This window comes from Xiphophorus hellerii, chromosome 4 (assembly GCF_003331165.1).
Source record: "Xiphophorus hellerii strain 12219 chromosome 4, Xiphophorus_hellerii-4.1, whole genome shotgun sequence".
Classification (NCBI taxonomy): domain Eukaryota; kingdom Metazoa; phylum Chordata; class Actinopteri; order Cyprinodontiformes; family Poeciliidae; genus Xiphophorus; species Xiphophorus hellerii.
The window spans coordinates 7,968,208-7,990,548 of record NC_045675.1 but is presented as its reverse complement, the minus strand read 5'-3'; the positions used below and the strand labels follow the sequence as shown (position 1 = coordinate 7,990,548).

Below are 22,341 nucleotides of genomic sequence, written 5' to 3'. Positions count from 1 at the left end.
TCTTATTGCTAAAATTTCATACAAAAAATTCCTCTATGCTGCTGATCGTACTTTCATTTCAAGTTTTCAAGTTTCAGATGACAAAACCTATGTAAGACACTCATAAGCCTTTGTACAACTAGGTGCGAAGCAATACTTTAGAAGTGAATGGCCGAGTTCATAAAAACTCGGTCCAGGTGGCTAAGAATTTAACCATGTGGAACCCCTTTATAAACCTGCAACCATCTTCATGAATTGCCTAGACTCTATTGCAAAGAATCCAAGTGCTTCTTTAAAAAATATATCATTAATAAAACTAATTTAGAATCAAGTGATCACAGGTTTTGGAGAAATTGAAATACATGGAAAGACAATTCATCAAGAGCTTGAGTTATGTTTATGAACTTCACTGTAACCATGTACTGGCCCAGTTGTGACTTTAATTTTAGAAATTTGGTAAAGTATCTCAAATATTTTGAGAATACTTTTCTCTCCAATAGGAACAGTGTAACAAAAACAACAGAAATCCAAGTTTCAGCAAGAGTCACAACATATGTGCACTGTCTGTTGGTTAAAATCTGCCACATTATACTCACGCAAAGAGCAGATCTTTCAAAGTAAGCCAAAATTGTTAATGTTAACCATAATATGACTGACAATAAGAATATGTGAATCACAGTTAGACACATGAATGAAACATATGCTGTGTAATGACAAATGAAGATTGGACGTAGGCAGAATCTGACATAATAAAGAAGATTCTAAAAAAATTTTACAACTGTAACTTTTTCTCTATTTTTTCATGCATATGGGTCTAGTTTTCATTAAAAAAAACTAGTCGAAGGATATTTTTCAAACCTATACGTCCCTTGGAGGACAAGGACAGATGGGAGGAAATGTAGGTTATTAAAAGAAATCAAAATAACCATCATCTTTTAATAACTAAGAATGCCAGACACACACATCTTTCATAGTGGGTGAGCTTTTAAGCACTTTGCAAGACAGGTAAATGAAACATGTGTGTTAAACCACTTTGGTGTGCTCACTAGGGTCAGCTCTACCATAAAAGAGAAGATATTACAAAGGGAACTAATGAAGACACTGATCAAAGTATGTAATGGTAATATGTAACAGGTGTTTCAGACCCCTGCAATCCACCCCTGCACCGCCCTCCCACAGCCAACACCAGGCCATCCGTGAAACCCGAATGCATTTCACATGTGCTTTGATAGGAACAATGGACAAAACATATTTCAGTACTGTTCGACCTATGTTACGAGCAGTCTGGTTCAGCTCTTGGGAGGGCATTCGCAGGTGATAGACAAAGGCAGCCACACTGCTGCTGCGTTTACGGTGCACTTTCATGATCTGTGGTAAGTTGTAAAGGACTGACATAGCTGAAGCCCACACTGGCAGAAAAGCAGGCACCTGGATTTGAGATGCATGCAACGGCTGAAAGAAGGCTGGCAAGACTTTAGCTGGAGCCCGTTCAAAGCACGATTGCTATTTTTACACATGGCTTAAGATGAAAGTAGAACTGCTTTTGATTTTAAAAAGTGTCGAACATATGGAGTTCATATTTAAAATTTATTTTAGAATTCTTATGGTATAATAATAATAATAATAATAATAATAATAATAATAATAATAAGATTATCATTATAAGTAAAATAATTATCACTGAAATAAATAATAACGATTATTATTATTTCACTTTTTGTTGAAGCCAAGACAAACATAAATAATCCAACGTAAACTTATAATAAAATAAAAAGCAGCTAAGCATGTAGACAGTAAAAACTACAATAAAACTTCAATATCTGTGCTTTCAAAAATAGATAAAAGATGTGTGGCTCAGCTCAGTCATTGATAGAAAAGACAATAAATAAATAAATTAATTAATTAATTGTAAATAAATACATAAGTAATGTTTAAATAGCCCTTTTCCCCCGTCGCTCATTTGCCTTGACTCTCTCTTGACATTTTTCACCGGAAAACAATTCTCCTTAATAAATGCATATATAAAATAGTACGCATGGATCCCACAGCAACACAATGACATGAAAATTTAAATGATTGTAAAGTAATGTTCTTTTCTTTTTTAGTTTAGAAGCGTATATAACCATATTTAATATTTAACCGTTTCTGTACCTGCGCCGCACCTGCGCAGAGCGGTCTGATTCTACTTCCGCTGCAAGCACGCTGTCACTTATGGGATTTGTAGTTCACAGGGCTGCGCTTTTAGAACCCCTGTTAAGAAATTTTGACCAGAACGCGTTTTACGCCGCGGGTCGGGACTAGATGATTTGCAAATATACAAAATCGACTTCTTTCTTATGTCAACAGTGTGTCAGACCGAAAAAATGTTGAAACGGGTTTTTTTCGTGCACTACAACAACCAACATCGCCCCTAATGAAAGCGAGGCAGTGTAAACACAACTCCAGGAACATGAAAAGATCGGGTGACAGTGAGGGGGAGAAGAGAAGAAAGGTATTGATAGCGTTTTTCTCCGTTCGGTCTGGCATATTTTTAAGCCCTGTCGCTGGTTGAATATCTAACGCTCCGTATGCGGTGCTGCTGGCTGCATTCTGGAGGCTAGAAAGCTGCGGATGTCAGCGCATACCTCACCTTGCCTGCTTCCTTTATTGTGTTTTTCCATTTTCCCCCTCTCAGTCTGCCACAATGAAGAATTACAGTCACATTGAAAGGGCGGTTTTATCAAGCAGATGAACTGCTGATTTGTAGCTTTAGGTTGCAGGAGCAGGTCTAGACTACACTCCATATTTATTAGAAAGACGACACGATGCGAATTAAAACAACACGCAATTATTTGAATATAGATTCACCTCAATTGCAATAAAGTTATACATATAAATACATAACTACCACAAAATCTGAAAACATTTGCATGTTATATTTGGATGTTACTCTCGTATGAATGGAATAGAGGGGAAAAAAAAGATGCTAAATGCACTACAATTAGCATCTTCAGCGCAAGAGCTAAAGCAAATAGTGAAGTTAGTCATCGGAGTATTTGGGATTTTGGTCAGCTGCCAGGTCAGCAGCTTTAGGCTTTACTGCTGATGCGTTGGCTTCAGTATCAATTTGAGGAGAAACTTGTTCATTCTCAAATAACAAATTACGACCTTTCCTGTTATATACTTAGAGACATTCACTCAATATGTCTTGTTATTCTGTCACTTTGCTGAAGTTACACCTGAATTTTCCCACTGTGGAAGAATAAAGGATATTTCTTTTCTATTAAATTTTCAAAGTTAGCTGTATGCCAACACAAAGAATTCCATCTAATCAATCAATCAAATTTTATTTGTATAGCACATTTCAGCAGCAAGGCATTTCAAAGTGCTTTACATCATTACAAACACAGAAACACAATGCAATATAGAATCAATCAAGTCAAGTTCCATCAATAAATTTGTAATTGATTACATTTCAAATACAATTCTAAACAGGTGGGTTTTTAGTTGAGATTTAAAAGACGTCAGTGTTTCAGCTGTTTTACAGTTTTCTGGAAGTTTGTTCCAAATTTGTGGTGCATAGATGCTGAAAGCTGCTTCTCCTCGTTTGGTTCTGGTTCTGGGGATGCAGAGCAGACCAGAACCAGAAGACCTGAGAGGTCTGGAAGGTTGATACAACAACAGCAGATCTTTAATGTATTGTGGTGCTAAGCCGTTCAGTGATTTGTAAACTAACAACAGTATTTTAAAGTCTATTCTTTGAGCTACAGGGAGCCAGTGTAGGGACTTTAAAACTGGTGTTATGTGCTCTATCTTCCTTCTAAAAGACTATTAAAATAAACTTTACTTTTAAACATAAAGTATTTAGGTTCAAAAGTAAGACAGGTAAAGCAATTTAAATGCTGAAATTGTGGGATAATTTATGTCCTTCAGTTTATATTGTCAATGGATGAATGAATAATCTTTTGGAACAGTTTGCATTCATGTCAGTTGAAGAAGTTTTTTCAGCCATTATTTTTGCATAGGCCTATGTTAACCCTAGCTGTAGCTAACGAAATACAAAAAGATAGCTACTGATGTTCTGGGTTTGTTTACATTTATATTATCAATTCTCAAAGGTGCAGCTCTCTATATAAAATAAAAAGCTGTTGGTGAAGGGACAGTCGGTTTTGAGGCATTTTGGAAGCCACAGACTTACCCACAGAGATATAACTAGTATTTGTATCAAGGTATTTTTGTTTTAGTTTTCGGGAATTCAGAACATTTTCCTTCATATTGTTTCTAGGATTTAAAGTCCTTTCCATGAGGAGAAAATGTCACTGTGACTGAATTTTTCTGTGGCTGCATATGCCATTTAGTCTGCTTAGCTTAGGCTTGGCAAAACATACATATCAGGAACCAGTGGTGTATTTAGTCAAAGTTATCTTACTGTGGAAATGCCATTTCTGGTCCATGCCTTCCTAGTGGAACTTCTGTGGAGAGACATTGTTGTTGTTTGATGATTATTAAACAAACAATACCTAAAGAGTATTAGGACGAGACATGGGCCTTTATGAGATTGTTTGATAAAAGTGAGTGGAAATACTAAAGTTTTACTGCATCATGGAATTTACACTAAAAGTTTACTTAGAAACATAAAACATTATCTAACTGCTTTGACATAAAACAGAAAAGCCACAATGTAACTATATATGTTACAGATCCACTATTGTTTTCCATGCCATAAATGTATTCTTATTTTGATCCTGCTTGGTAGACCAAATCAAAATATAGAATAAAAAGACGCTTTGCTTATTGCATAGATTATCATAGAGTAAGCAGAAGGCAAGAGAATGCTGTTGTAGGTTTTTTTCGGCCTGCTGAACTGTAGTGTGGCTTTACTCTCTTTAGCAGGCTCAGAAAACTCTGGGACGGTTATTTGGTACTTTCTCTGCCATCCCATTATAAGGACTTTAAATTGTTAATCTGCAATGCCCTACAATTCTGGACTGTTGCACTTATAGTCTTGCTTCTTACTGTTTGTCTGTCTGTTCTCCTCCTGTCCTCCAACTTGGTGACTCTCTGCTGAGGCACATGTGTTTGGATCATGTTAGACAGCAGTGAAACTATGTAAGACGTGGTTCCTCCTGTTTATGAAAGCAGCCATGGCGGCCAGATGAGCGGCTCAGAGAAGGAACTCATTCCAGCTGGCCCTCCAGGCAGTCGGGCGGCACAGACCTAATGGCTTAGCTTCCTTTCTCTTTAGATAAATAAAAGATTGAGCAAGAGCCAATGTAATTGCAAAATGACTTTATTGTAGTAAAGCAGCCAAAGAAAGAACTGCATGCAGTTTTAACCAGGTTTCATCGTATCTGTTGTTTCGTAATGACACAGTTAAGAGCAACTTTAGATATTATCTGTTTGTTTGTCTTTATTAAATCTGTCTGCTGTTCCATTCTGAAAAGGATTAGAGATTATTTTAATGGGTCCTTGTTTATTTAAAGAAACCAACCCTCAGCAAGGTAGTTATGGTTACTTAATTTTTCACATTTTTGAAAAAATTTTTGGCAGCTTGTTTTCTTGATTATTTATGAAAAAAGTCAAAACAGAATGTGATATGACAGGTTTTGTTGCTCGACTGAGTAAGCATGTAGACTATTTGATATAATTCAGAAGTTTTTTTTTTTTTCCTAGAGCTCTTCAAAGTATCAATTTGCAATAATCATCACGACGACGAAGGGCTGCTTGAATGCAATATTGGGTGGGTTATGATATTTATATCAGGGTTGAAACGATTAAATGGATTCATCGTAATGAATTGATTATTAAAATAATCGTCAACTAATTTAGCTATTGATTATTTAACAGGCGTACACAGATTTTTTAAAGAACAATGTCAGAGCTGTAATTAAATCAAAACAGCTAAAAACTATACATGTAGCAGCATGTAAGATAAAAAAGTTTGCATCAGTGAATATGTTCTACCAAGAACTCCTCAAGAGGCAGGTTTCATATTTTAATGTATTTAAAATATTGTACAGAAAGGTTTAAGTGGTTAAATGAAAAATCTTCTGAATTGCAACATTTCTTTTTATTTGATCAATCGATTAATTTTTAAAATAATCAATTAAGAAAATAATTTCTAGTTGCAGCCCCAATTTATATTGTATTTAGCTATAGTATTTCAGGTTGCAGTTATTGCTGTGTTTTGTCATAGAAGCCTAATGTAGAGTTCAGTCAACAAGATGCTAAAGGGAAAGAGTAGAGTGTGGTAAATGTGAGGTGATTGCAATTGATATTGTCATTGCTGTATTTAAAGATATCACAATTTCATGTTTTCCAAATGATATGCAGCCCTGGTTTTGACCTGAAAGGGGTAATATTTCTTTTACATTATCGCTGCAGCCCCTACTCCCCTCCCACCACCGTAACGATTCCATTTGCCTTGTAAAGGGCTTTAAAACATTTCATTATGTTCTATCAGTTTCGTCATCACAGGATGAGTTTCCACTTATGCCTCGGCAAGTGAGAAAACAGCTCTGACCCCGTCCCTTAACCCAATGTTCTTTGATGCAAACGCACCGTATCAGTGTTCTTTGATGTAAGCTCCCCATTTGTACAGTGATGACAAGTATGAAGTGTTGGGTCGAAACAGGAAGCGTGTGCGTGTGTATGTGTGTGAGAGCAGCCGGCTAAGTAATGATCACAGGGGGTCACCAGATGTTGTGAGGTCCTGGGCTCAGCCCCAGCCATTGCTTAGATCAGCCTCATTGGTTTGCTCTAGTTGTGGCACCTTGTGCAAGCTGTTTAGGGTATTTAATTTCTAAACACTCATTAAAATGGTTTGTGTTTCCCTTGGTGGCCCTGTTAAATTAACAGCTACTGAGGTAAAAGCTGATTATGTAGCCACACATCCGGACATGGTTAATCAATTCTCTCCTACAAAATGTTAGCTGATGAATTAGTGTAAAGGAAACGATTTATGGCAACTAATGCCAATGTCCTGTCGTGTCAAGGCTGATGTTTTAGCAAGAGAGGGTGTCAGATTTAGCACATTCAGCAGCTTCATGCTCTGCCAGCCATCTTTTCTCCCTCAAAACCTAAACTGCATGCTGCTTCCTCTATTAATGAGCCAGTAATGGAGAAATAGTGTAAGGTACTGACATAAAACATGGGTATGTGTACCTGAGGCTGGGTAGCACACAAGCTCCTATGGAGCCAGATTTACACCTAGGCTCTGTGCAGAATGGTGATGGTGGAACACTTGGCATGGGGGCTCTCAGAGCTTCATCAGACCCCCGCTGGTTGGACTGTATTAAAGCCGGTGCTTAGAAAAATACGGCTGTGGCAGATAATGATACTATTACACTAATGGAGTTGGCAAATGAAGGAGAACCCAGATGCCCTGCTTTATTACCAGAGGGGGTCATTTCCTCGCTGCATTCCTAATGGCCTGAGCACACAGTATTGATCAGGCTATCATGCTGCTAATCCTCTACAGAATTACTTATCGCTGCCTAGGTGTCGATCCGCCACATGCCCTGTGCTGGCCTAGTCACTGGGCGGCTGCTATTCGTCCAGTGGGGACCCACCGGGCCACTCACCCAAACATGATTTAGGGCCGAGCAGGGATGGCGCCTGGGAGGTCTTCAACTCTAGGCAGGTACGTTTTGTAAAAAAGAAGGGAGGTAAATGAAACTAACAGCTTTCATTTAATTAAGGAGCAGTCAGTGATGCAGTTCCCTTCTCTTTATGGCCTTGCTGGCCGCTGCAGAGCAGAAGAAGCTCTGTAGTTGGGTGTTGTTTTCCTGTGTTGTACTGTAAATTAGAAACAGGCAGCTCTCTTGCTATTATCAGCAGCAGAAAGTAATGATCACTGAGGTTAATTTGATATCCAGCTGCTCCTCTGTGTTTTGTTTCTCTGTTCTTTATTTGCTTACATCATAAAGCCAAAGAAAATATTTTTTAAATTATTCATGGTATGCATCATTTCAACATGACAAGAAATGATATTCTCTGAGATGGTCATTAGTATAAATGAATTGGGGGTCAGGACTCTTTGCCCAGGGCTTGTGACTTGCTATATTATTGGTCCCTTTACTGGGCCTCTGCGTGCATTATCATCCCCAGGACACTGGAAGTGTGGCATCCCTGCACATACACACCCTTTTATTCACCTCTGGCCTTGACTAATCAAAGAGTTTACCTTAAGGGGTGCATTTGCACTGTTAGTTAGCATTAGTCCCGTAGCCATAAAGAAGTATTTATACATTTCCATCTGAAACAACCTGTCCTAGCAAGGGAAACGAGCTATTGATCCAGATATTTAGTCATTTCTTTCTGTGTGTGCCATCAATATTGTACAAACATCCATCCATGTGTCCATGTGAGAGTTGACCCTGGCCCTTGCCTCCATTTTTGCTCCCATTGGAGCTCAATGATATACTATTATGAAAAGTAAAATCAATGAATGCATATGAAATTTTGGTGTGTAATATAGTGCTGGCCCAGGGCCCCAGGTCTTTCTATTGATCGGCCGTGTGAGTGTTAGAGGGGGCTGATTAGTCTGCTGGTGAGCTTTTCATCTACATGTCTTTACCTTGTCTTGGTTGTTTGATCTGTGCTCATATATCTGGATTGACGTTTTTACACATCAGTTTGGGTAGTCAAACCATTCTTGAAATGAAATCAGTCATTCAGACATTAAAAGCACCACAAAACTTCTGATTCCATTAAGCTAATGGAACAAGAAATTAATTTATACTAACAGTATGGATACTCGTAAGGGCTTTAAATGTTGTGAATTTGGAAACCCTAAAAATGTTGAATTCAATATGGAAAGAGTCTTAATTTTTCTGCTCTATATTTTTTCAATTTCTGGAAATAGGATGTGATAGGTAGACATTTTACTATCAAAAGTACTTTGAATACTTACATATAATAACTATAATAACTGGATTGTTATGTTTTACAACATAAACATTTCATATTCTAAATTTAAAATGCAACACGCATTTTTAGCGTGTTATTTTTTATTAGGAACAGAAAAACACAAGACTTGTGTTGAGTTGTTTGGTTGCCGTTTTTCTTTGTAGTTCTTAAACTCGTTTTACTTTGCTAGTCTGTTTCCTTTTGTGCACAGTGCTCCTCTCACTTCTTGTTACCATTTTTCTGAGGTTCTTGGTCATCTTTAGGGTTTGTATTTGGTTTTCTGGTTCTCTGGGTTAATTTCCAGAGAGCCATTTAGTACTGTTACATTTCCTAGATACCTCTGTTTTCAGCTCTTTTCACTCAGTAATTATTCTTATCTGGTCTTTATCCTAGTAATCAGCCTCCACTGTATAGAGTTAAGGTTTTGGAATGACTCAACCAACGTTCCAACTTGAATCTGTTGTAGAATCTGTGGGTGGGGCTAAAGGGTGATAGTAGGGAGACCTGTGAACCTCAATGACTTTGAGGTCATTACAAAATATAAACATGCAGAATTGGGTTACCCACTTTGATGTGGACGTTGTTGCTATGATACCAAAATTAATAAGTAATAATACATTAATAAATTAATAATTATAAAAATGTTTATAATGACATGTCAGTTTCAAAACTGATAGTAATGTTTTTTTTTGTTTTTTTTTTTGAGAGTTGCCCATCTATTTACACAAACCTCTTGGTTAAAGTAAAATCGTTTTAAATTTATATCTGCCAGATGTTTGGCTAATTATTGGCTTAGCTGTTACACTTCCTGTTTCCTTTTATTCTTTGCAATTTCCTCCTGTAATAGACCCTTCATGCCTCTGGCCCTTGAACTTGTTCAGTTTAGCTTCCTTTTTTTGCTGAAGACTTTAAGCAAGTTTTTTGCATCCATCCAGGTGGATAGCTGAGTTTGTGGGCATCACGTACCTCAAAATGTATTGTTTCCTACTGTGGATTTTGTCCCACAAGTTGTTATCCTAAACACTTTAGCACCACCATTTTCTAAAGACTTGGGTTTCACTGAACAGAATTATGTACCTTGCTATATTGTAGAAATGGTGTTTAAGGTGTTTAAGGGAACACAACAACAAGCTTTAGGTGTTTACCTAGCAAAACTTTTACCAACCTAACTAAATTTAGTTAAAGTAAATTTTAGTTTACAGATACTATGGTGCATAAATTAGGATAATCTTTTAAATCCTCAATTTCAAAACTCCAAGATATATCAAGGAATCTGTAGTTTGTTGTCCTCTCTTATGTGTCATAGTCTTAGGGAAGAAATCTTAATTAGTCATGACTTTTTGCTGCATCTCTAGTAAAATCTCAGAATAATGCAGATCTTTTTTCTTACTATGAGTCAGCCTGGTGCTAGCCTATCCCTCAACCAGACCAGGCTGCTTTTTTCCAACTAAAGGTGCATGTAACCAATAAAATGTGGTTAATCATAATGCAACAACTGGTCTTTTTTTGCTGTGACATCTTAGAATTGATTAACCTGGAAAAAACAGCCCCGTATTCTATGCTTTGCTTTGTACAGTTTCTGGACCCTCGACTGTTGAGAAACAATTGCGTAGAGTCTGTTGAAGTTTTCAATTTTACTCAATTGCTAACATTTGGCTATGAGTGGGGAAATATCTTCACCAAACCCTTTGCAATTGTATTTGTTAGTATTGCCAGGTAGTTGTTTTACAAGGTTGTAGAAGCTTTAACATGGCTAGTTCAAATCGCCTCTAAAGGCTTATGTGTCTGACTGCTCCTAACAAGCACTGAGACATTACCCACAGATGGCAACGTATTTGCAAACAAGGCAGGAGTATTTATCATGCAAACCGACTGTCCAGTTCAGCTGTTCAGTTCCATGAGGTGACTTCCAATGTGACCTGTTCAAGTAGGGTTCATTTGTCATGCATGTGTCCTTTCACTAGAGAGACATATAATAATCAGTTCAATCAATACATTGTGGTTGCTTATTGGACAAGTACTGAATAAACATGGAAATGACCTGCTCACCTCACACACAGAGGCTAAATTCTCTGAGGGGTCTATTAGCCACTCAAAGCTATGATTCAAGGAAGTTTTTTCTCCATTCAGCAATATGCCAGTTTTGCTCATGAAAGGATTCCTCTGGAAGAGCTCTCATTGCTGTTTATTTGTGAAGTGTATTTCCCTTTGTAATGACTCACCTTTCTAATAAAGTAAGAATGCCTGCTGTTATCATCTGGTTTCAATGGAGAGTTTGCAAGCCTTCATTCACAAAACCTGTAGGGGGCAGGTTCACAAGGTGCTGTAAATACAACCTGTTAATTTGTACATCATAAGTTTTTTTTCCATAAATGTGAGCTGTGAAAGTGAGTTCAAATTTCTGCCACACGTCTCTGTTAGCCAAAAGACAGGGTTTGGCATTGCTCTCACAGTGCTTTGCAAATATATTCATATCACTGAAACCTTTTTTATATTGTACCAGATTACAAAACGACTTAATTGTATTTTATTGAGGATTTATGTGATAAATCAAATGAATGTTGTGTATAACGGTGAAATGGGGGATGGTTTTCGAAATGCTTTCATGTAGAAAGTGAAACACTTGACAGGGAAAGTGGGCATTTATGTATGTTCAGCACAGTTTTCTCAGATACCCCTAAATTAAGTCCAGTGTAACCATTTGCATCAAAAAAACAGTAAATCATGTTCATCTCTGTGTGTTTTAGTCTCTGTAAAGGAACAGCATCTACTCTGTGAAGGCCTCCCAAGTTTTTTTTTAGAGAACATTAGTTACCTAGAAGCATCATGAAGGTCAAGGGACAGCCAATGCAGATTAGGACCTAACTACTTCACAGATCAATACCATTAAACCATCCATCCTTTTCCACTATTCACTATTTTATCTTGGTCTACACTTACAATTCTTGTAAAATGTATTGAAATTTGTGCCTGTAATCTGACAAAATGCAAAAATGTTTAAGGGTGAGTAGTTGCTCATAGCACTTTTTGTCTGCCTTCTGTTTACAGACTTTCACATATAAAATGTTAACTACTTTCTAATTTTGAAAGTAATTATTAGAGTGGAAAAAAAAAAAAACTTCCAAGAAACTTCCTGTATTGTTTATTTTTTCTGGATTTTTTTGGACCTTTGTGTATTGCTAATTTCAGAATCTACTCTGAAGCAAGTCTTTGAGAGGTGTCTGCTCACTTCAGGTGGTCTGTTCATGTCTCAGTGATTTCTTCTCGGAGCCCCCCGTGTGTTTTTTTCTTCATCAGTCTAACTTTTTCTTGCATATGCGAAAGAGCCAACGACAGTTTGACTGGCATGCTGTCAGACAGGTGATGCCTTTCCAGTGGTGGAGCATCAGCCCTTTCCTGAGAGCTTGTATGCGCGAGAGTGTGTAGAAAAAGTGGGGGTATTGTCAGGACGGGACCGGCACACTTTGCATGTTCTCCTCGAGACAGGTGCTTCTGGGCGAGCACTGGTGCATGACAGTTGCCTTTCATCGCTGTCTTCTCTACACTTAACCCCTGACCAGCTCTCCCTTCTTCCTCTTGCTCGTCGTCTTCTGTGCCTTCTTCTTCCCTGCCATTTTTCTCCATGTCTGACCTCTTATCCCGACGCTTCCCTTTGCCGTCCTAAGTGATGGACTGGGAGGCAGCTCGCATTTTGTATATGTTGGTGAGGAGGTACGGCAGGCTTGTCACAAGCCTAATGCTGTCAGGCCTCGGAAAATTCAGCTGTCCAGACCAAGCTGCACAAACACACTCTCATTTCCACCCGCCTTTACACCCTCACTTTTTGTTCAGTAGTCCGTAATTCCATCCACAGGCGCTGTCAAGCACTTGATCAAACGTGCATAAAGAAAGGAGCCCCTTGGCTGATTCCCATCCCCTCTCTTCCTATCATAATGTAGGCAGATTTTCCCTCCTCTGCCTGTTTCTTCAGCACTGTTTATTCAGATGAGCCTGTCTGGGGGGCAGCAGGTCACATCCACTTGCCTGGCTAAAAAGATCCTGAATTGAGGGCTGTCTCCTGTGAGATGAAGAGAGAAAAAACACAAGCAGGGGTTAGGCAGGGCTGCGGAGCGGTCATGTCAGGTCTGTTTTTGGACTGCTTGGTTGTGTGTGTGTGTGTTTCATTGCGTGTGTGTGTATGAATGCCATAGCGGAGTAAGGGTTATGGAGTTTGAGGGTTCACTTGTCAACCCTTGTGTCATGCTTGCCCTGGCCTTGCTGTGTAGAGGGCATCCACTGTCATTTGTTTCAAGACTGTTTGAAGTGGAGTGAGCCACAGAAGCATAAAAACTAGTCAGGAGTTTGTGAGCTCTCAGGTGCCCCGATGTACCACGTAGTCATTTAAAAGTGCAAATATCTGCTGGAAAAAGTGACACCAAAGTTTGACTTTTACCGTGGATGCACACTTACCACCTTCTTTATATGACACACCTGTTCAGCTGCTGCTTAACACTAACTGGAGCCAATCACCTGGTAGCAGCTCAATGCGTTTAGAGAACTGTAGACGATGACTTGATGAAGTTCAAACAAAGCATGAAAATGGGGAAGAAACTTGGCATGGCAAGTGACTGAACATGGCATGATTGCTAGTACCAGACGGGCTGGTTGGAATATTTTAAAAACTGCTGATCTACTTGGATTTTCAAAAATAACAATCTCTTGGATTCTCACCGAAAAGGGAGAAAATAGCTAGTCAGAGGCAATTAACACTTGTTACAACCAAAATCTAAAAAACATCCTTGAATGCACAAAAGAAAAAAAAGAAATCTAAAAAAGATACCTAATCAAATGAACGTCATTCAGACAGTAGATCATAACTTGGGGTTTCACTGGAGATGGGCTTCATCCCTCCATACATAACCCATCAAGATTAAGCGGGCATGAACAGTGAACTGATGAAAGGATGTTTGTTTTATACTACAATTTTATCTGTAGTCAATATCTTTGAGGAATGTTTCGGAAACCTTGTTGAATATTTCCTATTAGTTTTAAGAGTTCAGGCAGTTTTGACAAGAAATGGATCAGATTTACAGCTGACAGGGGGAACTTAATAACTGGTCTGTATACACCCCATCTTAACTGTGTTTATTGAAGCAAAATATTTTTCATTGTTTTCTGTTATGAAAAGTTAATGTGTTGATTTCCGTTGTAGTTCTTGTGCTTCATCGTGTGGATTAAAGTCATTCTCGAGGCCAGTTATAGAGAAATACACCCTAAGCTTCTGGCTTTCTTATACCTATTCTAAACTTCCAAGCTTTTTGAAGTTTTTTTTCCCCCAGTGTGTGTGATCTGCATTTGTGTTTGCCATTGCAGGTTTGTATGCGTCTTTCATGTGACATACTTCTCCTACATTCTTGCCACCATAGGAGAAAAAAAACAAAACCAAAAAACCCCCAAATGGTTAAGACCCCTTAACTTGTTGTTTGAGTGTCAGTGAAGACAGGAGTGCCAGGCATGCTGTGAGCTTAATCCAACAACAGCCTGTCTGCCACACTGTTGAGGTGCTATCGGCGAGCGAGTGGACCCCTTCGTCGCAGCTATTGTCATATACACGGGGCATTGTCACTTATGAGATGGACTCATGTAAATGCGATGACAGGCTAGTGTCTCAGCTGACTGACAGCGCAGAGGGATTGGGGTAATCTGAGTGACTGATTTGAGGCGTGCGCCGACTCGCCTGTCCCCGTAACTCCTAAGAAATAGACAGCTTGAGCAGAGTTATCTGTGTTTGTAAGTCCTTCTGCTGCACTGGGATGACAATGGGGATTAGTGCCAAGGTTCTTTAAACTGTTTTATTTTTTTATTTTACTTTTGGGAGGAGGGTAGGGGGGGCCTTATCGGTGTCTTGGCAGGATGCTGCCGCAGCCAGCTTTTCTTGACTGTCAATTAAAGAGGGGATCATTAACTTCAAGGGTATAAATGTTCTAACACTGGTATTACGTTGGGAAGCTAAGTCGCTGACAGATGTTCTAACTTTAATTCTCCACTTGTTTTTTTGTCCTTTAATTAATTTATGTATCACTATTTGGGTTTTAAATATTTTTTCCTCCTGTCTGCTCTTTGTTAGACTGTAATCTCAGTTACCACGCTAGTCGCAAAGACGATTGGGCTTTGTCACTCGCCTGTGTTTCTCATAGGGTTCAATCAGCTAATGCATTCAATATCATCCAAACTGAAAGGTAAACAGTATAAAATGTGTTCCTCCACCGCCTCAGTGCAGCCTGAAGGCATTGGGCGGATGGAGCACAGCATGCACGCCTCTACTTCCCCAGGCTTTTCAGGGGGACCCATTCACCTGGAATGGTGCTTGATGAAAACAAAACGAGCTCAGCTTGTATCTCTGTACACTCATGGTTGTTCGGAAGGTAAACAATAGTAGCGTGCTACTTTGGGGTTTTGCCTTTGCAAGCTTTAGTTGGCGTTTGTGAAGTATCTGTGTGACAGCTGCGGTTTAGGTTCTCAGGCACAGAGCTGCAGCGGGACACTATAAGGAAGGTGTATGCTGATGGTAGCTACATGGAGAACGAAGGGAAACCAGAGGCGGAGAGACGTTAAGGGGAGTAGGAGAGAGACAGCCGACAGACTGCTAATGGGCAAAGTCTCTTCATCCACCGCCACTGCCATCACCGCTGCCACCCCGCTCTTTTATGACAGCTCTTTTTCTTTGTTCTACCCGTCGGCCCACTCTCTGCTGGGGATTCGTGACAAGTTTTCGCCGGCTGATCAAACGTTACGGTGACACCTGATTAGGATATAGCGCATGTTTACAGTTGTGCATGGCGAGGACACCCCCTCCATCTTTTTCCAGACAACAAGGGAGACTTCACCTTGACTAATTAAATTTGCACCTGCAACACCAGCTGTGACAGGCACTATAGGGCTGCATTTATTTATGTCACTCTATACATACTTCCTGTGACGTTTACGGAGGCTGAGTTTTCACAAGTTCGTCTGTTTGCTGTCAGCGTGGGTTTCTCCGACGATCGTCTTCATTGTGTCTATGTCTTTTGGGATGTTGGAGATGTGGGGGTGGATTAGTCCTCTGCCATCCTGGCAGGTGATTGCACCGGAAGTTGTGGTACCAGGAAATCCTGAAGTGTAATGTGATGGCTTTACTTCACAGTTACTTGTGTATTGAGCCAAAATGATCTAATTGTTTTCAGACTTTGTGATGTTTCGGTTTGAATTTGACCTAGTATTAAAACTATAACATATGGTGACAAATTTACTTGGACCTTTTAAAGAGAAAATTGAAAATGACTTTTTTCAAAGTTGAATGCAATCTTGTAAAGATCTCGGTGTTTAAATTATACAAATTTCATGTTCCTGGTTCAGTCTGTGTATATTCAGTCATGCATTAATGCGCATACACACTGCGTTTGTGCTCGTACATGATCTGCCTTTCAGAACGTGCATGTATCTATCTAAATCAGTGTTAAGAATGTAAAAGGCCACAGCAGAAGCGAGCAGGACATCAGTCACCCGGCAGCAGAAGACAGGACCCTGATAATTTGTGACTCTACCCCCTATCTCAGCCTCCACTCTGCCTCCCCAGCCTCAAATTGACCAAGCTCGACTGCTGGTCATGCTGTATTACATGGGTTAGATGAAGTAATTATTTCTAGGCCACTGACTACAAGCAAGATTAATAGTTTTTGAAACGGCCATAATGGAGGGCTGACCTGCCGTGACATAAGCATTATTTCAAGCTCACCTCCACTCCCATCCCTCTCACCTCTGGGTACCAGCAGAGTGTGATTTATACCTGGGCTAATGAGGGAAGGGGACCTAGGAGCTTGGGGCCGCTGGCCTACCATTGCAGTGTTACCGGCTCACTTAGACAACTGCACTGCTCAGACAACATGGTCACCTCAACATAGGTGACTGATTGCTTGCTTGATTGACTCTTTGGATTGGATATAATTAAGCGATAACCATTTTAATTATAAATAAATCTATACATTATGTTGACTGTTTAATTGAGACTTGAATGACATATGCTTTTCTTTGGAGTGGATAGTTTACTTGTATATAGGCATCTCAGTAAATGACAAATTACTGAAAAATGTTTTTTCAAAAAGCAATGATATATTTGATGATCACACCATATAGCTTTAAAAAACAAATGTAGGTTTTCAAAATGTAGAGTAATACATAACATCAGTGAAAGCAGGAATTTTAAAACCAGTGTCAACCTACTAAACAAATTTCCATGTACTGTACAGTAAATGCACTTAATACCTTATGTTAGCTCTCAGCTTTTCAGTGTGTCATTGTACGGAGGTAGTGTGGTACTGCTGAGAGTCTAAGGAACCCTTTGGGCCTTCAGTTAATCTGCAATGTTCAGTCTAGTGTCTTTCTTCATAGCAGTTTTCGGGCCATTCAACCACAGTAATATCATGGTAATTAAACCAGGTTGCCATATCTTTGTCAGAATGGGCGACAGACAAGTCCTGGTGAAAGAATGAATTCAGCATATATCCACAAAGCTTGTCAGTATGTAGATCGCTATATTGACTTTAAACACAGTGGAGCAACATCAGCAGGCATGGCTCGGAACAACCCCCCCCCCCCCACCCCCACCCCCACCGGAAAAAAAAAAAAGACTGTGAAAACTTTTTGCTGAACACAAAAATCTTGGATTTTGTTGCCTCTCCGATCTTCCCTCAGACTCTGTTACCTTGATTTCCGAATGAGATGCAAAAACTTACTTTCATCTGAAAGAGAACTTTGGACCACTTATCAGTAGACAAATTGATTTTCTTTTTAGTTCATCTGCAGTTCAGGAGTTGAAGCTCATTTCCTGTATGTATATGAAGGATTTTCAAGCACTGAGTTCAGATACAGTCTGCGCCTTGTGAACCTCTAACAAACTTAAAAGGCCTTTGCTTCACAATACTGAAACGGTACCTGTTGCTTGTGCAACTTATGGTCAACCTTTATATTAGTCTGCATTTATACAGCACTTTTTGCCGTTAAGTGTTACTATGGCTTTTTTTTATTGGGTCAAATTTATACTACAAATTTAATACAATTGATAATTTATTTACATGCATTTGTAATACTGAATCCTTTTGCCTCACCCTTTACTCTGTTCTGCCTGATAGATCAGAAAAGCCAAAGAGTTGTCACTAGGTGGCACTTGGACATCACTTTATCAGGTGTGCCCCCCTCCAAACACCCCCCTTTTCATTTCAACTTCCTCTTCTTTTTGCCTCTTTGTTGCCATCTTCACTTCCTCCCTCTCCTCTATGCTAAGTACACCTTAGATGTCAGGATGTTTTATTTTTATTGGATGAGGGGCAGCGTGTAATGCATTCACCTCCATTCCAGCCAGCTGTTAAATGCCGCGTAACATGGTCTGGCCAGGCTCCGCCCCGTTAACCCCTCGGATTGGCTGTAATAATTAGCAGAAGTGAACAGTAACTATAGTGCCCAGCGAGTAGTAGCAACAGCTTGCAACTCCTTCACACAGTGCAAACGTGAGCTTTAGCGACTTGGCTCTGGCCCAGCTTGCCCACGTCCCTCCTGACTTGTGACATGTTTCTGAGCTTTAATATTAACTCCCAAACTAAATGCATGCATGCAGTGTGACATCTGCAATTACATTTTCAAATGACTGGGTTCTAGACCTCCAGAATGTTAATCAGTCACCATTCTGGCTACTGTGAAGTGTGAAAAGGATTAAGGTGTTCAGTTCCTAGTAGAATATTTGCCTTTGTACAGAATGAGTGAAAGAAAAATAAATATGGAGAAGAGGCAGCTCTTCAAGCAAGACAAGTACCATCTGCTACAGTTCTGGATTTTACTAATGCCATTACAATAAACTTATCTACTGCTGGATTCCAAGAAGATAGTCTGGGTGTTGCGTAAACAGACACATATGATATTCAACCCTTAATTTGATATTAATCTGAGGTCGCATCATAATGCCAGTTTATCTGGGTCAAAGACTACACGAGATGGGATTAGACCTGTCCTAGATGTGCAGTCCACATCTGTTTTGAGCCATATGTTTTTCTAGTGGTTGAGGATTAAAACTTGGACCATTGCACTTGCTTTGTAATAAGACCCTATGCAAAAATGTGATTCCATAAATAGGGCAACAGATAATTCAAGAGATGATCCAACTTGTTTTGGAAAAAACATGGCAGTAAATTTTCAAAAAGTTAATGGTATATGTAGGCCTGTTCTTGGAAAACTGAAACAGATTGTCGGATTTCTTTGGTATTTGTGAGCTTCACTGATATTGTTTCGTTCTAAAATGACACATTTTTATCTTTAAATTGTTTCATCAAACAACGCACTGTAACAAATCTAAAGGTTAGGATAAAGTGATAATAAACGACATGATAATGGTCACAGCTGCTAGCCAATTATGCATAGCTCCCATGTCTTAGCCCCTTGTTTGCCCTTGACTCCCAACCATTTCGGGTTGGATTGAGCATCATTCTTTATCCCAGCTGAAATGCCAGACTCGGTAGTGTCAGAAGATGATCTAATACGGAGCAGAAAGGACACAGAGCTGAGAAATCACCGTCATCTGAAATGGTTGCTTGTCACAAGATGGGTTTGATCAGCGCATGCGGCGGTACGCAGAGCCGGGTCTTTGCTCTGTCTAACAGTGGTACCGGATTAGAGGCACAAGCCACTTTTACTGTGATCAGTCACTCATTCATGGAGACATGCGGCAGGACTGAAATCCTCCTTGCGCATTTCATCCACATTATGTACAAGCTCCTTCGTCGTCAAGCCTACTGTATGGAAATGAGAAGCACTGCTGTTGACAATGATAGCACATGTTTTCAGACGTTTCTGTTCTGTTACCGGCAGCGTGCAGCTGTAGTAACACCTTCAGAGCTTCCTTGGAGTAAGATACAATACTGAGATGTTTCAGCCTATATAGCTGCTTGACCTGCCTGAATCCCAGTGATCTGTGACATGTTGAGACAATGGCAGTGAGTGTGAAGAGTCTGGCCTTACACCCCTCAGACACTGTGTATCGCTAAGTGCTATTGAATTGTTTACTGTCACAAATCACAAACCTTACAATGACCAAGTCTGACTGCTGCACACCCAGTCACCACCCTGAGTGATGTGCAGGTCTGATGGACTCTGAGGAGTGTAGCGCCAGCCTCTCGAGCTGAGGATTTTAAACGCTCCACCTGGTTATTGATCACTTCTGCCTCGCTGAGCCATGCCTAGCAAAGGTAACAGAGAAACACTGAGTTTAAAAGTAGGCAAGACGCAGAGAGGAAGGGTAGTCTGGTGGCCTTGGTCCTGTGGACCTCTGGTCTGTCCTTGACACTGCCTGTGGGACTGGCCTTGAGGACGCTTCTTGTCCTCGTTGTAAGCCCAGCATCCAGCCCCTACAGTTAGCTCACCCTCCCCATGGGCCAGGCTGCACTTTGCACAGCCATATTGATTTTTTTTTGGAGGGGCAGGGAAAGTGTGGCTGGATGGCGAGAGTGAAAGAGGGAGGGGGAAATGGAGAAATCAAGGGAGCTCTCTAAAGCACTGACTTCTCCTTGACTGCACCTCGAGACGCGACAACCTTGTTAGAACAACTCAGTGGCCCTGGTGCTCCGCTGAAAACTGCTAATCACAGTCTTTCAATCAAACGCTCTTCTGCCTCTCCTCTCTTTCCTCCCTCCATTCTCTCACTCCTCACCCTCACTGAACTGGACCCAGCCGGAATATCAAGGGACTGTATCTGCATTAAAACGGGCCTTTCCAGGTGGAAAACAGCTGACCTCAAGCAAGTTGTAATTTGAAGGTGAAAACTAAAAAGCTTTTCTCGATCGACATAATCTTAATGGAAACATTATGTCCTCACCGCAAACTAACAATTAGGGCAAAATGGGTATTAGCAATCCTAGCCAAACGGTTCATTCACATTTTGTCTCTTTGAGGAGGAGTGCTACTGGGTTGAATCCTGGAGAGGCTAGAAAACTAAATAAGCCCTTCAAAAAAATGTTTTCTCCCAGCATGAGTCATATGGAAGGATAAGGGTTGTTTTATTGTTCACAGGAACTCTTTAGATGTAGTGCAGCTTTCTTCGTGTGAAATACTTTGAGGGAGTGCGTATGTTTCTGATAAAGTACATGCTCAGTCAATCTTTCCCGGATAAATAAAAAAAAGTTGGGTATGCCGTACATCAACAGATCTTTTAAATCCCTTTATTTTCTTCCTCTTCTTTCCTTCTATTCTTCTCTCCAGATTTGACACTTGCTAAAGGTCAGAGAAGCATCTTTTTCCCCCCTTTGAGGTGTAGATAAGTGTGAAATAGATGTTGACACCGCAGACACATTGAAAAGCACTTAAAGCGAGTGGCCATGTGCCAACCTGTCTGAGTCTGGCTTTGTGCATTTGTAAATACTTTTGAATGATTGATCTGGAAACCTGGGTCTTTCTGTAAGTCTGGCAGGTGCATCGAAAACAATGGAAAGTCCAGAAAGACAGATGAGGCCTGACGCTTCCTTCCTTCTCACCACGCTCTCTCCAGCTGTCAGAATTAGTAGTAGCCCAAGTAAAAAAATGGAAAGCAAACATAAAGATGAATAGGACAAGACGTGTGGTAGCACACACAGAGCAGACACGGTAGATACTTAGTATAAACAGTATTTCAGCTTTTCTACAATAGTCATTTGGAAAAATTTCCAGTTAAGTATACCTGGAAACTTGATTTTCTGTATAAAAAACAATACAAATTAGATTAAACACATTTGTATTGCATATAATATATTATATATTCATTGGGCATGACTGAGACAAAAAATAATCTGCAAATCAAAATAAGAAGTGAACCAGCAATATGAAACCCAGCTGGTTTAAAATGTGCTTAAATTAATGTTATTTATCTCTAAAAATACATTAAATTATATAATTTATTTCTGTTTTAGTTGTAAAAATTAAACAGTGTTTAGTTCAACTGTTTTGTTTTGTCAAATAAATAATTTTTATTTCCTCAAAATAAATGATATGACATATAATTTTTTGTTTACACTTTTCCATTTCTTAATTTACCATCTCAAGAATAACAGAGGAGGGGCCTTGTGGATCAGAATTGTCTGGTGCAGCTTTTTGCAGGTGTTTCAATAGAAGTTCCCTTCACATTTTGATGTATGACCCATATGCTTGTAAGGCGTCCATATTTCTACTTGTGTGTGGTAGAATACGTTGTCCTGCAGGTGTGACTGATAGACGGATGTGAAGTGTGGTCACATTGTGTGGACATGTGTGCACACCTAATTAATGGCCGGCAGTGGCCCCCCCACCACTCTGGTAATGTGTTCAGATCAGTGTTATAAACAGGACGTGAAAGGTCTGCCCAGCGTCGTCTTTTTAAACTACCGGCCTCTTGTTCCGGTAGATGGATGGAAGTGGTCTGATATTAATGATCACGTCTCCTGCCGCCCTGTCGCGAGGCGAAAT

At 39.8% G+C, this 22,341-nt stretch overlaps 1 protein-coding gene across 2 annotated transcripts in view; it reads left to right on the top strand.

The window, feature by feature from the left end:
- The first annotated feature begins 2,223 nt into the window (after positions 1–2,223).
- fto (FTO alpha-ketoglutarate dependent dioxygenase) overlaps positions 2,224–22,341 on the top strand; it is a 146,330-nt gene continuing 126,212 nt past the window's right edge. Inside the window, exon 1 of one of the 2 annotated variants that reach the window (XM_032560452.1) lies at positions 2,224–2,470. In XM_032560452.1, the coding sequence (XP_032416343.1) occupies positions 2,393–2,470 (78 nt within the window). In that variant the 5' untranslated portion in view covers positions 2,224–2,392. The remainder of the gene's footprint in view (positions 2,471–22,341) is intronic. The other variant, XM_032560451.1, reaches the window with a different exon arrangement.